Source organism: Aquarana catesbeiana, linkage group LG02 (genome assembly GCF_042186555.1).
Source record: "Aquarana catesbeiana isolate 2022-GZ linkage group LG02, ASM4218655v1, whole genome shotgun sequence".
NCBI lineage: Eukaryota > Metazoa > Chordata > Amphibia > Anura > Ranidae > Aquarana > Aquarana catesbeiana.
In genome coordinates this window covers 776754793-776770358 of record NC_133325.1, presented here as the reverse complement: position 1 = coordinate 776770358, position 15566 = coordinate 776754793, and the positions used below count along the sequence as shown (strand labels likewise).

Genomic DNA, 15566 nt, shown 5'->3' with positions numbered 1-15566 from the left:
CAGAGGATAAAATACATTTGCAGTGCTAAGACTCCCCTTGTGAAAATATCTATAATTGCCTGTGATAAAATGCCATCTTCCGATATTCTTCTTTATGGTGCTTTAACAAAGACGAAACGCGCTGAGCGACATCACGATGGAACCAGAAGTTGTGTCATCGCGTCAGACATTGCAGCACAGCCATCTTTCTTTTTACTAGAAGTGTATTGCCTTTTTGCAAGCATACAGTTATGCGTAAAAGTTTGCATAGCCTGGCAGAAATCATGACAATTCGGCACAGATATTGAAAATATGACTGATTATGCCAAAAAACGTATTTAAGGATGGTGATCATATGAAGCCATTTATCATCACGTTTGGCTCCTTTTTAAATCATAACAGAAATCACCCTGATGAAAAAAAGTTTCCCTCCCCTGAAATGTTTGGCCTTGGTACAGACACACACACACACACGCTAAAATGGGAATTAAAGGGTAATTTCCCACATCTGTGGCTTTTTAAATTGCAATTGGCTGTGCATAAATAGGAAGCAAGTTTGTTAGCTTTCACATGAATGTACTGAACGGGCTAGATACTGAGCCATGGAGAGCAGAAAAGAACTGGCAAAAGACCTGCGTAACAAGGTAATGAAACTTTATAAAGATGGAAAAGGATATAAAAAAGATATTCAAAGCCAAACATTCCATGGTATATAAAACAAAATTTCTGCCAGGGTATGCAAACTTTTGAGCTCAACTGTAAATACTAATTAAAAATGCTAGGCTTTTCAAATACTTCAGTTTGGAATTTCTTTGAGGTTCATTGGCGGTCCAAAGCAGAATTTTTTTTTATGAACAAGGAGGGCTTTTCTGTTTTAATAGTTTGTATTAAAGTTTAGACATCTAGTTGCACAAAGAGGTATGCATTTCACAAGGCTTGTACCAAAGTTACAATGCAATGATTGTCCATAATTTGACAACAGGGAGCAGTAAAAGGGTGCCAAGGGTTACAAAAATTTTGTATAACTGGAAACTGAATCAGGGAGGCACCCTCATACCTAAGCAAGGGCAGCTTTTATTTGACGCTGTACAGGACCTATTGTGGTCATCTCTATCTGGTGAGACTCCAATGCATGGTGGCGGAAGGAAGAATAGGAGCACATTGATGGCTTGACGTTTGATCACTTACACAAGCACAATTAATTGGGTTTTGGAGTGGTTTTAATTTTTGCACTATGGATGTTTTGTTTATTTTTGTACATCCACGAGGGAAACTGAAAGAGGATTCCCAATAGTGGATGCTGGAGAAAGTGAGCGAGACCTCGTGGCTACTTGTATTATTACACGCGCTTGATTTGACCCAATAATGTACGAGGGTCTATGCTTCTGGTGAGCTTTTAAAAATTTTGTTGAAGTACCATAAAGAAGATTGGAAGAGAGATTTTTTATTACAGACAATATAGAGATATTCACACTCAGTGCTGGGAATATATTGTATTGATTTGAAACCTTTTTGGGGTGTAAAGGTTACTCCAGCTGTGGGAGAGATTTTTTGGGTTACATCTTATATTCCAGCAGCTGGGAATATATATATATATATATTTTTTTAGGGAGGGGATTTGAGTAAAATCTTAAAACGCTGATTTTGCACAGACTTGAATTAGTTCAGAATATTGTTCAACACGTTTCAGCAGCTCACAGTTCCTTCATCAGGGCTTGACCGCTGGCAAATTATTGGCGTATTCTGGAGAGCAGTAGTGTAAAATGATAGGATAATTGCAAGATGCCAAACAAATAAGTGCCAGTTGCCAAGATAAATACATTTTTGTAGACTTGGTGCATTCTGTGGTGCGCTCTTCATATATATATACATATATATATATATATATATATATATATATACAATATATATATATATATATATATATATATATATATATATATATATATATATATATATATATATATATATATATATATATATTATTTTTTGACCACTTCAGGGACCCTTAGTTGACAGAGAGATGTCCTTATAGTGGTAGTTCATCTTTACAGAAAAAGATGTAGACGGTGAACACCGTACACCCTCCCTACCTCCTCCCAGTCCCCTCTGTACTTGCGTCCGGGGATGTGGAGCTGTCAGTGCCCCCACAGCCGCTCCAGTGGTTTAAAATCAGAGTGATGCTGTGACAGTGCTGACCAATCAGAAATCGCTCTAGTCTGTCCCGGAAGCGCTGCACAGATAAGAGGGAGTAAAAATGGGAATCCCTGGACTGGCAGGAGGGGCACTGAAGGCAAAGCATTACTACAGATAAGTATATCATGGCCCAGAGGGGGGAGGGGTTGCACGGTTTTAGTTCACCTTTACATTTTTTTCTGTAAAAGGTGAAGACTAAGAACTGTATTGCAAACTTATTCTTTATCAGTGGGCCACCAACAGGCTTCGTCAGGATGATTGGGGAGGAATCAGGCACTGAGCCTTCAGCTCTCCAACCTGCCTGGCTCCCAGCCACTAAAAAAAAAGGATGCCTTTTCATTTTTTTTTTTATTTATATCCTGCAACACGGCCCTCAAAAGGGTGCACACGACTAGCGTCACATCAACAAAGCGCTCAACATTTTAATGCAAGTTTGTGATTCAGTCTACTTGATAGCATAGAAAACCTGAACCTTCTCCTCTCATCAGATCTCCCACGACCATTTCTCCCTGTTCCTCAAACGCCAAAAAAAAAAAAAACTTTTCAAAAAACCTTCCAGTTTAACATTTCTTCTTTTTATATTAATTAAATATTTTATAAAAAATATGGCAAAAAAAGCACACTCATGCATCATCGGCCTTTGTGATATTAAGATTAAATAGCTTATTTACAACACGCTTTAGAATTCAGTCCATTAGACAAGAGTGCAGGAGGTTTGACCTGGTCAGGGCACTTTTCATGGTGGTGTTGGCAGCTAAGAAACCAATTTTGTTTCCAGGTTAGAAACCCATTCCTGCTGTTAGGGTGTTACAGGGAGCGAGGGTGACTCCGCCCTAAAAACGGAAGGTAACTGGCAGCTTGCACAGCGAGTCCTCTGCTTCTACAGTCCTAGAGGGGTCTGTTGGCATGGTGGGAAATTACTACAGGATACTCAGAAGCTGAGACATTTGGGGGGGGGGGGTCAGTTACTCAAAGAACCGTTTGCACCTATTTAATGAATAGCCTGAATTAAGCCGAGAAAACCAGCACCATTTCTAGTGTACACGGCTGTACAGGCATTATTATTTACACCAGCATTACATTTTGCACTGTATCTGTGCAATGTTAAAAAAAAAATAAAAAATAAAGAAGTGTTCAAAAGCAGCTCAAGGCAATTAAAAGCAATTCGTGACAGCTGAACGTGACTGCAGGGAACACTGCAACCGTGCTAAAATAAAAAGGTAATTCAACGACTAACTCTGGGCAGTGATAAAATATTTAAACCAATCGTTCCTCCCACCCAGTTGATAAAGAGTTTATCAGGATGTGAGCCAACACAGAGTAATTATTGCTTTACAGCCCAGTCCAGGCAGTCTTCCTTATTGATCTTCTGGCTTTGACAACTGGCACCCCAAATCCGCTCTTCTTGCTGGTCTCATCACTGCCCCTCTCACCATCATCACATAGGACTCATGACCGGCAGCCTTGTCCTATACAGATGATGTGGTCGCTGGTCCTGCATTGTACGTGATGATATGACAGTACTGGACCATTTGCAAGTGCTGGAGAGAAAAGGCCCGGCCGCAGACCGATACAGAACTGCATAGCAAGTGTTACTCTGCGTTAGCCCAACCCCTAGACCAGCAGTAGTCAACTTTCTTGATATAGGGAGGGGTCTAAGATGCAACCCTTAACATCACCAATGGGCCGTCAGAGGCCACAGGCAGGCGTGATCCAAGAGATGGACAGAGGCCGCAGGTAGGCGTGATCCAGGAGATGGACAGAGGCCGCAGGTAGGCGTGATCCAGGAGATGGACAGAGGCCGCAGGTAGGCGTGATCCAGGAGATGGACAGAGGCCGCAGGTAGGCGTGATCTAGGAGATGGACAGAGGCCACGGGCAGGCGTGATCCAGGAGATGGACAGAGGCCACGGGCAGGCGTGATCCAGGAGATGGACAGAGGCCGCAGGCGTGATCCAGGAGATGGACAGAGGCCGCAGGCGTGATCCAGGAGATGGACAGAGGCTGCAGGCGTGATCCAGGAGATGGACAGAGACTGCCAGAAGCTGTGAACATGCTATAGGAGTTTCTGGAGAATGGGACGTGCTTCAGCAGTCATTGAACGGAGACAAAAGGGAAAAGTGCCAAAAGGCATGGGGCCCCCGGCCACAGGTTGGGCGCCAGGGCCCTAGACAAAATAAGCATTTATTATCAGTTTGGGAGGAGGAAAAAGGATTTAATTATTTTATCACTACCCGAAGGCAATAAAAGAAACCTATTACACACCAGGGCTTTCACTGGTGAAGTTTCATTCTGGAAATACTAGCTGCCTGGCTGTCATGCTGACCCCTCATGCTTTAATACTGCCAGCTAAGCCAAAACAATTCAGCAGGTCAGGTATCCACACTTGACTGTGCTTTACCTGATCAAATACTTGTTCTGGGTCATTGTTGGAACCAGCTAAATGGAGCCAGGCAAACTGCATTTTTCAGAAGATGGTCCATTTTGGCATCCTCCTTATAGGTTTTCTTTAATCTTAGTTCTGCATCCAACTCCAGACTGAATCCAGAGAGTACCTCACAGAGCCAATGGGGTGTATGTCCTGAACACCTTGCCTCTCTCTCTGATTTCTGTATCACCAATCGCATTCTAGCTTTCAAAGCAGGTCTGAATCTGATTGGTGTCTGTGGTAGTGTTTGGGGAATATCTCTCCTGCTTTCCATACAGGGGTTCGCAGATCAGCAGAGAAAAAAAAAAAAAGACCTAAATAAATACTAAAAGCACCGAAAAGGGTACACTGTGTTTCTTTTATGAGTTTCAAATCCCAATTTTCGAACTTGAATACTTAATTTTCTGACTAAAGTTCCACTTCAAGTCCTGCAAGATCACTTCAGGCTGGCTGCTTTTGCAGGTATAGCCATGTAAAACATTAGAAATAAGTGTCTATACTGTTTAAAATCCAGTAATACACTGTCTCACCCTGCTCTGCACATGCTCAGTTGCTCTTAATTTTTAGGCACTGCTGAGTTTGTAGCGGTCGATATTCTGCCAGCTTTAAAGTGGAATAAAACCCAAGGAAGCTGCTTCTGTTTGATCTGCAACTGCCATGGCGCTGCACATGTGATCAGTTATGACACCAGCCATTTGATGGTTTTGACGGTTTGGTTGAGGACAAAAGCAAATGTGACAGATAGCAAGCAATCCCAGCATTCCAGGATTGTAACTCTTTTTTGCAACCGTTAAATCGATGGGTTTAGTTCCGCTTCATGATTTACTGCTGCTCGTCGGCTCTGAGCTTCAGCAAAATGGCAGCCTCCAGCAAGAAGAAAACAGGAACAATGCTAGAGGCAAATATACAACACACTTATTTTAGTAGCATAATTATTAATGTGGAATGTATGTTCCTTGATAAAAAGGACAAATTGTTATGGGTAAAGTTAAACTTTAAGGCATCTGTATACAAATGTTATCTATTGGTGCAGTACAGAATGCATTTTTAATAAAATATATTTACTGGAATGTTTATAAATCTACTGATGGATTTCAAGGCAGGGATTTAAAAAGAACTATGGCCAAAGCTTTTTTTCCATACTTCATCCCATGGATCACAGGAGTGTAGTTCATCCTGCACTCCTTGGACTCATTTTCAGCCGACAGCAGTCTAATGTTGGCTGAGGTCATTCAGCCGGTCCAGGTTCTGGAGAGATCCCAAGTTTAATGTCAGGATCCACCCAGATGCCTTCACCGGCATCTGGCTCAGCCTCTCAAGTGTGCATCTGAGAGGCTGAGCCATCCGCTGCCACCCCCTCCACAGCCCAGTGCTCCAGTGAGCACTGGAGGGGCAGAGCAGAGAGGTGAATGACAGTCATGGTGATGGTGGCAGGGGACAGATGCAGCAGCAGAATTTCTCTTAAACGTTCAAGGACAGAACACCAGATAACAGATATGCTCTTAAATGGTAACCTACTTTTTCAACATGTTACACCCATAATATGTTGCCAAAGAAACCCCGCCTACCCTAGGACAGCATGTGGCTGTTCTTCACATTTCATTATTTTCAAAGCCTACTAAGTGATGAGAAGCACCTAAATCAGTGGTTGTCAACCTACGAGGTGGTGCAGGAAGCCTCTCAATTGACATCAAAGGGTCACACTTATAGTTCAGTATATGTAATGCTGGAGAGGCCTTTCACCGACTGTAGACTTACTAGAGGAGATGATGGACACACTACAGGCTTGGTTGAAGACTAGAGGCACATTACAGAAGACTGGGGATACGTTGCATGAGGCTAGCAAAGATCACTGCTATAACTCCATTACAAATCAACTGTTCAACCTCTGCTACCACTTACTGTTGGGGGCTGAAGGCCATACGAGTACCAAAGGGCCACAGGTGGTGTACCAGGGACCTAAGATAGTGCTTGAATTTTTTGCAACGTAAAAAATAAAGCAATAAATCAAAAAACAAAAACGTAAAACTCAAGAGAACAAAGGCAGGTTTGGAAGACTGTACAGGTGAAGGCACCTCAGACTGTTGATGTTGAATTGGATATGTACTCTGATGGCAGGCGGGGTGGCTCCTGTACAGTCTAATAGGCGTCTCTAAAGTCAGACACATTGGTCTTGATTGACTAGGTCACGCATGGCTTTGTAAAAGGTAATGGCTTGGTGCCACATTGGTCCAACTTAAAAGTTATTTTTGGAATATGGTGTCCGTTTCGGGGGATCTCAGCAGACCTTCCGGATGTCGGCGTAGACTACACGTTCTGATTTGTTGACCTGGTTGCCTTCTTTTCCTGAGTGATCAAGCTGAGCGTAGATTACTGGCCCCTGGGGGGGGATAAAAAAGCAGAAAAAAACATTAGCAACAATGGAACATTCAGATGAAAGTGGCAGTTCACCACCAACTGACATTTCCATTTCCAGTGGATTCTGGTGAGCTGTGAACCTAAACCGACTTTAGGGTCTTAGTTCCGGCATCTATGTTCCCCATTCAGTGCTCCACTGAAGGTGCAAGGTCAGGGTAGGAATCCGCCCTGACTCCATATAATCCACAGAAAAAAAGAGAAAAATCTCCATGGAACACAATACAAACCCAGCATGTAATAGCCTCAGCCTAACTCCATCTAGGCCATGCCCCCCCAACATGTTTCACCCCACCCACGAAGCTTAGTCATGGAGATGGCTGAGATTTTTCTCTGCAAGTTCTGTGGATTCTGGTGAGCTTTAACCTCAACATAAAGACCTTTACCACTCCAAGTGCACTGGCAAAAACCGAGCCCAGCCCACCCACCTTCGTAGACTCTTCCTATTTTTATGGTTCATTACAGAACAAAGTCAACCTACCAGATAAGCCCAATGCCTTGGCATTCCTCAAACCAGTTTCTGCACACTTCATCATGAAAGCTGCATTAGCAGACCCGAGTCAAACTCAGGAAAGGCCTCTAATGAGTATATGGTCTCTGAATTCAGGATTTCAGTAAGGCGTTGATAGGCCAGTGTAAGACCCGAATCCTTAAAGGGGTTGTAAAGGTTTTTTTTTTTTTTTTAAAACATTGTATACTTACCTACTCTGTGCAAGGGTTTTTGCACAGATTGGCCCCAATCTTCCTCTTTTGGGGCCCCCCAGCGGTGCTCCTGGCTCCTTCTCTTCTCGAGTGTGTGTGTGTGTGTGTGTGTGTGAGATAAGATAGGCTAGCAGATTTACATACACTAACCCAGGAGTCTCCAAACTTTATAAAGAAAGGGCCAGTTTACTGTCCTTCAGACTTTTTAGGTGGGCTGGACTGCCCAGTGGGAGTAAACAATGGCAGAATTTTGGTATGGGGGAGAAATAGTTGGTGGCAGGGGCAAGAACTGTGCCTCAAGGGCAGGATAAAGGCAAGCAAAGGGCCGCAGTTTGGAGACCACTGCACTAACCAATTGAAACCAAACTTCAGCTTAGACTTTATAATCATTTACAGAAAACTGTTTGGTTTTACTTTGGAGTAAAGGTTTTAATTGAAATGAAAGGTCTAACATTTTTATCATAGGTATATTTTAAATGACAGAGACAGAATATCAACCAAAAATCCAGAAAAAACACATAGTTACATAGGTGGTGAGGTTGAAAAAAAAGACACAAGACCAACCTATGTGTGTGATTATATGTCAGTATTACATTGTATATCCCTGTATGTTGTGGTCATTCAGGTGCTTATCTAATAGTTTTGTGAAACTATCGATGCCCCCGGCTGAGACCACCGCCTGTGGAAGGGAATTCCACATCCTTGCCGCTCTTACAGTAAAGAACCCTCTATGTAGTTTAAGGTTAAACCTCTTTTCTTCTAATTTTAATGAGTGGCCACGAGTCTTGTTAAAACTACCTTCTGTGAAAAAGTTTTATCCCTATTGTGGGGTCACCAGTACGGTATTTATAAATTGAAATCATATCCCCTCTCAAGCGTCTCTTCTCCAGAGAGAATAAGTTCAGTGCTCGCCACCTTTCCTCATAACTAATATCCTCCAGACCCTATATTAGCTTTGTTGCCCTTCTTTGTACTCGCTCCATTTCCAGTACATCCTTCCTGAGGACTGGTGCCCAGAACTTCAGGTGCGGCCGGACCAGAGTCTTGTAGAGTGGGAGAATTATCGTTTTATCTCTGGAGCTGATCTCCTTATTAATGCATGCCAATATTCTGTTTGCTTTGTTAGCAGCAGCTTGGCATTGCATGCGATACAAATGTTATAAACTGAAATGCAGTTCAGCGAGTATTTGATCCCGAAGCAAAACATGACGTAGTACTTGGTGGAGAAACCCTTGTTGGCAAGCACAGAGGTCAGATGTTTCTTGTAGTTGGTGACCAGGTTTGTACACATCTCAGGAGGGATTTTGGTCCACTCTTCTTTACAGAAAATCCTTAAAGTGTAAGATCACCTTTACAGAAAAATCTGTAAGGTGAACTTACACAGGACCCCCACCAATGCAGCTCACCTTCTCATGTCTCGCAGGAAATCACCGAGCCGTCATCTCTTGTTTACTCGGCTCTCAGTCAGCGGTCACATACACAGTCCCGCCTCCGCCATTGGCATTGGACCAGCTCCTGTGATAGACAGAACACTGGTCCAATGCCGGTGGTGGAGGCGGGACTGTGTGTGGGACATTAGACCCGAGAGGAGACGACGGCTCGGTGAATTCCGGCGTCACTCGTCCCCCTGAGGTACGTCGTCGGCGTATAACACGCACCCGTGATTTTCCCCCCATTTTCAGAGGAAAAAAAGTGTGTGTTATACGCCGATAAATACGGTTTACTATAATAATTTACTCACTGAACTGCAACTCGATTCATAAAATCTGTATTAGGTTTTTTTCTGGATTTTTGGTTGATATTCTGTCTCTCTCATTTAAAATACACCTATGAAAAAAAAAAATGATAGACCCTTCATTTCTTTGTAAGTGGCCAAACTTAAAAAATATGCAGGGGATCAAATACATTTTTCCCCACTGTATAGAATCTGATTTGTTGTGTGACTGGTGCTCTTTAAAGCCCAGATATATACAGTGCTCTCCAGGATGGAGCCACTGAGTTATTGCTGCTGAAAAATAAAATTCCAATATCATTGCAACAGTCAGCAGAGGAGCCAAAATAATGAGTAAAAAATGAGGGGGGAGAAAAAAACCCCACACACAGGCATGGTGCCAGCTGAGATCCAGCTACTGAGCTACAAACACATTCCTACAGTGAAAGTGGTGCGGAGTACTCCCTCACACCCCCACATAGGGGGGAGTGCAGATAATGGGACAGGATACTCACACACACAGCACATTGCATGAAGAAAAACAGAACACACCTGCTTGTGCTGCAGCTGCAATACAGGAATTAAAAGAAGGGCCTGAACACATCGGGGGGGGGGGGGGATTTTTGAAAATGGGAACTATATGATTTTTTTTTTGCTTTCCCCATAGCTGCCATTCAGAATCCTGGCTTCCTTTTCAACCCTAGATTTGAGAAGTTGGAACCCGTATGGTTTGGAGCAGGGTGGATATAAATCAATGATTTAAAAAAAAAAAAAAAAAAAAATTGGATTTTTTTTATTTAAATTAATTTTTTTTTTTATTTGCATCAATTTTTTATCAAATTTATTTTAATAAAATGCTTTTGGAGTAAAAATATATCTAAAGATTGTTTTCTATTTAAGATACAGTGGGGACGGAAAGTATTCAGACCCCCTTAAATTTTTCACTCTTTGTTATATTGCAGCCATTTGCTAAAATCATTAATGAGGAAAAAAAAATGAACTTAATGTACACACAGCACCCCATATTGAGAGAAAAACACGGAATTGTTGACATTTTTGCAGATTTATTAAAAAAGAAAAACTGAAATATCACATGGTCCTAAGTATTCAGACCCTTTGCTCAGTATTTAGTAGAAGCCCCTTTTGATCTAATACAGCCATGAGTATTTTTGGGAAAGATGCAACAAGTTTTTCACACCTGGATTTGGGGATCCTCTGCCATTCCTCCTTGCAGATCCTCTCCAATTCTGTCAGGTTGGATGGTAAACGTTGGTGGACAGCCATTTTTAGGTCTCTCCAGAGATGCTCAATTGGGTTTAAGTCAGGGCTCTGGTTGGGCCATTCAATAACAGTCACGGAGTTGTTGTGAAGCCACTCCATTATTTTAGCTGTGTGCTTAGGGTTGTTGTCTTGTTGGAAGGTAAACCTTTGGCCCAGTGGAATATCACATGGTCCTAAGTATTCAGACCCTTTGCTGTGACACTCATATATTTAATTCAGGTGCTGTCCATTTCTTCTGATCATCCTTGAGATGGTTCTACACCTTCATTTGAGTCCAGCTGTTTGATTATACTGATTGGACTTTATTAGGAAAGTCACACACCTGTCTATATAAGACCTTACAGCTCACAGTGCATGTCAGAGCAAATGAGAATCATGAGGTCAAAGGAACTGCCTGAAGAGCTCAGAGACAGAATTGTGGCAAGGCACAGATCTGGCCAAGGTTACAAAAAAATTTCTGCTGCACTTAAGGTTCCTAAGAGCACAGTGGCCTCCATAATCCTTAAATGGAAGACGTTTGAGACGACCAGAACCCTTCCTAGAGCTGGCCGTCAGGCCAAACTGAGCTAGCGGGGGAGAAGAGCCTTGGTGAGAGAGGTAAAGAAGAACCCAAAGATCACTGTGGCTGAGCTCCAGAGATGCAGTCGGGAGATGGGAGAAAGTTGTAGAAAGTCAACCATCACTGCAGCCCTCCACCAGTCGGGGCTTTATGGCAGAGTGGCCCGACGGAAGCCTCTCCTCAGTGCAAGACACATGAAAGCCTGCATGGAGTTTGCTAAAAAACACCTGAAGGACTCCAAGATGGTGAGAAATAAGATTCTCTGGTCTGATGAGACCAAGATAGAACTTTTTGGCCCTAATTCTAAGCGGTATGTGTGGAGAAAACCAGGCACTGCTCATCACCTGTCCAATACAGTCCCAACAGTGAAGCATGGTGGTGGCAGCATCATGCTGTGGGGGTGTTTTTCAGCTGCAGGGAAAAGAGGACTGGTTGCAATACAGGGAAAGATGAATGTGGCCAAGTACAGGGATATCCTGGACGAAAACCTTCTCCAGAGTGCTCAGGACCTCAGACTGGGCCGAAGGTTTACCTTTCAACAAGACAATGACCCTAAGCACACAGCTAAAATAATGAAGGAGTGGCTTCACAACAACTCTGTGACTGTTCTTGAATGGCCCAGCCAGAGCCCTGACTTAAACCCAATTGAGCATCTCTGGAGAGACCTAAAAATGGCCGTCCACCAACGTTTACCATCCAACCTGACAGAACTGGAGAGGATATGCAAGGAGGAATGGCAGAGGATCCCCAAATCCAGGTGTGAATCCAGGTGTGAAAAACTTTCCAAAAAAGACTCATGGCTGTATTAGATCAAAAGGGGGCTTCTACTAAATACCGAGCTAAGGGTCTGAATACTTAGGACCATGTGATATTTCAGTTTTTCTTTTTTAATAAATCTGCAAAAATGTCAACAATTCTGTGTTTTTCTGTCAATATGAGGTGCTGTGTGTACATTAATAATTAATTATTCAACATGAAATGGAGCTTAGTTATGTAGCATGAGGCTGTATATTCTGCAATATTTACATTTTTGGTAAACTTATTCAATGAATCCAAGCTCTGCAAGCTAAGATAACATGTACTGACTGCATTGATGCATTCACGCAATGTCACAGTAACCATGAGATAAAACAAAGTTCAGGAATATTCCTTTATCCCATTGTTTTGCAAATTTATGTACACTACAAACTGTATGGTTTAATCAGTTCTGATATTGCTGTTTAATTATTCTAAATAGGAAACCTTCATTTTGTTTGCAAATATTAAACTACTTCCAGCCCAAGTACGTCATATGACATCATTGACTTTGAGTGGGGATACCTGAATGATATCTTCGACCGGCGATCCTCTGCACTGTAAGAACAATCATAGCGGCAGTTCAGCCGCTTGATCGTTCTTACAGGCAGCAGGAGGGGACATTCCCTCCCGCGGCTTCTACCGGCACACCTGTGCGATCGGCGAGCCGGAGAATGAGTCGGTCGCCGACGAAGTTGATCATAGAGATTTCTGGTGACCAGATGGTGCCCTGTCATCTCTATGATCCTCGGATGCCCGTGCGCGATGTTATGACATCACGCCAGGGCTGGCTGAATTGGTTCTGATATCGCTGTTTTACTAACTTGACAGCTTATTATTCTAAGTAGGAAACCTTCATTTTGTTTGCAAATATTAAAGATTCTAACTAGCAACAAGAATGAGTCCTTACATTTAAAGAGCACCTGTCATTTCAGATCCATCGTGGCAGCGCCTGTTAGCGGGCATCCAATCACCTGCTGCCGCCACAGTCCCATTAAAGGGAATGGGACTGTCAGTGAGTCAACAGCGGGTCAGAAAAAAAATGATTTAAATCAAATCCACCCTGGTTTGGAGCGATAAGAAATACAGGTGTCTGCCACTCCAGCAATGCGATGCAATTTGCACTGGTACATGCTGCAATTAGGCATAGTTGACAGCTCACTAGGCTGTCAAGTCTGGACCACCCTCCTGCCCGATGCCACCAAAAGACCACCAGCAGCCGAGGATTTCGACATACTATGTGGAAGCCTGCACATACTTCTACAGCTGTACCCTGCATCCTTAAAAAGGTACAGGGATTTGGGGCTGATCTCGGGTTTGAAGTGCATGCATTGGGGCTGAACATGTTTTTTGTGCACCAGTCTAAAGTTTGTATTCAGTATTTGCACTGATAGTTGTACTGCTAAAAAAAAGTTAAAATTCCATTATTATACAATACTATATTTAAAGCTGAACTCCAGGAATTGTAGCACTTTTGAAAACCTGCTGGTTATAAAAAAAGGGCATTCTATGGCACTACCAATAGGCGTCCAGAGTTATTTCCCATCACTGGAAGACTACCTCTTCCCCCGCCCTCTTGAATGGTGCCCAAGTTCTTAATGACATAATGGCGATGGGGATACTGGTTGCAGAGGATGATAAAATCACCCCTAAAAAAGTAAAATGCAGCACTACCAACACAAAACATAGTGCGGATCCTAAAAAATTTCTCATTGCCTGGACTTGCTGGTGTGCATATAGCGACTCTGCAGACTTCCATGCTCTCCCCAATTGAACTTCACCCTCAAGGGCATGTTGCCTCCCATTCACCCATCCTCTGCTGAAGAAATTGGACTTTTTTTTTTTTTAACAAAAAAAGGGACCTGGTCTGCCCCCAGTTTGCCCACATCAACCTTCAAGGCATAGTCCTTAAATCAGGAAAGGAGGGGGCGGGGTCAGACAGCGTGTCATCGGTGAAAGAGCTGGCAGCAAACCAAAGACGTCACAGAAGAATGGCAGCGCAGGACCGAGGGGGCTGCAGAGAAGATATTTTATTAATTGCATGTCTTAGGGCGCTTCTCTAATTTCCTTTAATTTTCGTAGAGTACCCTCTGTAATTCCTAATATCTGTGTTTGGGCTTTTCTTAGTTGCATAAGTCATGCCCTCACAGTAGCGCCCCCCCCACTTAATTTGCCATTGATATTGTGGAGTTTGCTTGAACTTTGTTATTTCATTTTTGAAAGGCCTTTTCAGTAGTCTTAGAGGCCCAAAATTAACATGTTTAGTGGTACAGATCATATTTGTATTTGGCTTTCCTTTTTCTTCTGAAGAACCTCTATGTCAGGGGTCCCGTCACAAACCGTTGTGACCTATTTTTAAATAAAAACTTATTTAACCCTAAAAATCTGCTGGTTTATAAGGGGTCAGGTCCAACAAGGTGTAGGCCGCCACCCCGATTTACATTTTTACTGAGTGCTGCGTTAGTTTTGTGGTTAGGACAAAACCAAACCAAGACTTCCATCTTCTCTATACAAACATCTCTCTTACATCTAACTTCAGAGCAACAATATATTTATGGAGTATATAAGGAGTAATAACCCAACCTAAAAGTGCTGCAATTCCTGGGAGTTCCACTTTAACTTTCCATTAGCAGATTAAAGTGCAAAAACTGAAAACCTATTTAGGCTGGCCATGTAGTCTTGCTTTAATCCACTGCCCTTCAGTATCATATACTTACCTTTTCTTTGGTCAGTTGCTACTCTGTTCAGTGCTGCCGACAAGGAGATGGGCTCTACATACCCAGAAGCCCAGAGGAGTGCAGCGGACCATGGTTGGTCCTGACAAGGGTAGCAAAGACCCGAAATAATAAATCTGCATAGTTCTCTTGCTCAACTGTAGCTTTATTGTATAGGTATTTCACAAGCAGACATACAGTGGAACCTTGACACGTCTCACTTTTTCGTAAGGGCCTAACGAATGGGCTGACTTTGCTATGGAAGACATTTCTAAGGAGGATATAATCCCAGGTCTCACTGCTCTACACACTGCAGTCTTATATCTACAAACCATTTACCTGCATGGTTCCAGTGGGCGCATTGGTAACCAGAGCCTCCGTATCAGAGGGCGACTTGCCTGGTGGCTGCTTAACGGGAGACATCAAGCTTTCAGTCGTGCTGCAGCTGCCCCCACAGCGGGAAGCCAAGATGGACAGGATCGGAACAAACACCGAGTGACGGATTGCAAATGAAGACAGACAACAAATAAAAATGGCAAAAAAGATGGAAAAGGGGGGTTGAAGAATGTACAGTGGGGGAGGGGAAGGGAGGAAAGAAGAGAGGAGGGGTGAGAAAAAAAAATAAAAACAAATAATGAGGAACAAATAAATGAGCACAAACAAAATCACAAAAAAACTCAATGGACAGGGGAAGGTAAAAACACATTACAAGCTACACGGCACTGCGCACAGTCACAAGGCGGGGCACGGGCGATATTCACAAATGCGGGCGATTCAAACAATGCCA

The 15566-nt window shown here is 42.9% G+C and overlaps 1 protein-coding gene across 1 annotated transcript in view; it reads right to left on the bottom strand.

Moving 5' to 3' along the window:
• Positions 1 to 2941: 2941 nt before the first annotated feature.
• Positions 2942 to 15566, bottom strand: part of MPZL1 (myelin protein zero like 1) — a 55003-nt gene continuing 42378 nt past the window's right edge. Inside the window, exons 4-5 of the mRNA XM_073617381.1 lie at positions 15119 to 15224; positions 2942 to 6982 (exon numbers count right to left, since the gene is read on the bottom strand). Coding sequence (XP_073473482.1) covers positions 6881 to 6982; positions 15119 to 15224 — 208 coding nt within the window. The 3' untranslated portion in view covers positions 2942 to 6880. The remainder of the gene's footprint in view (positions 6983 to 15118; positions 15225 to 15566) is intronic.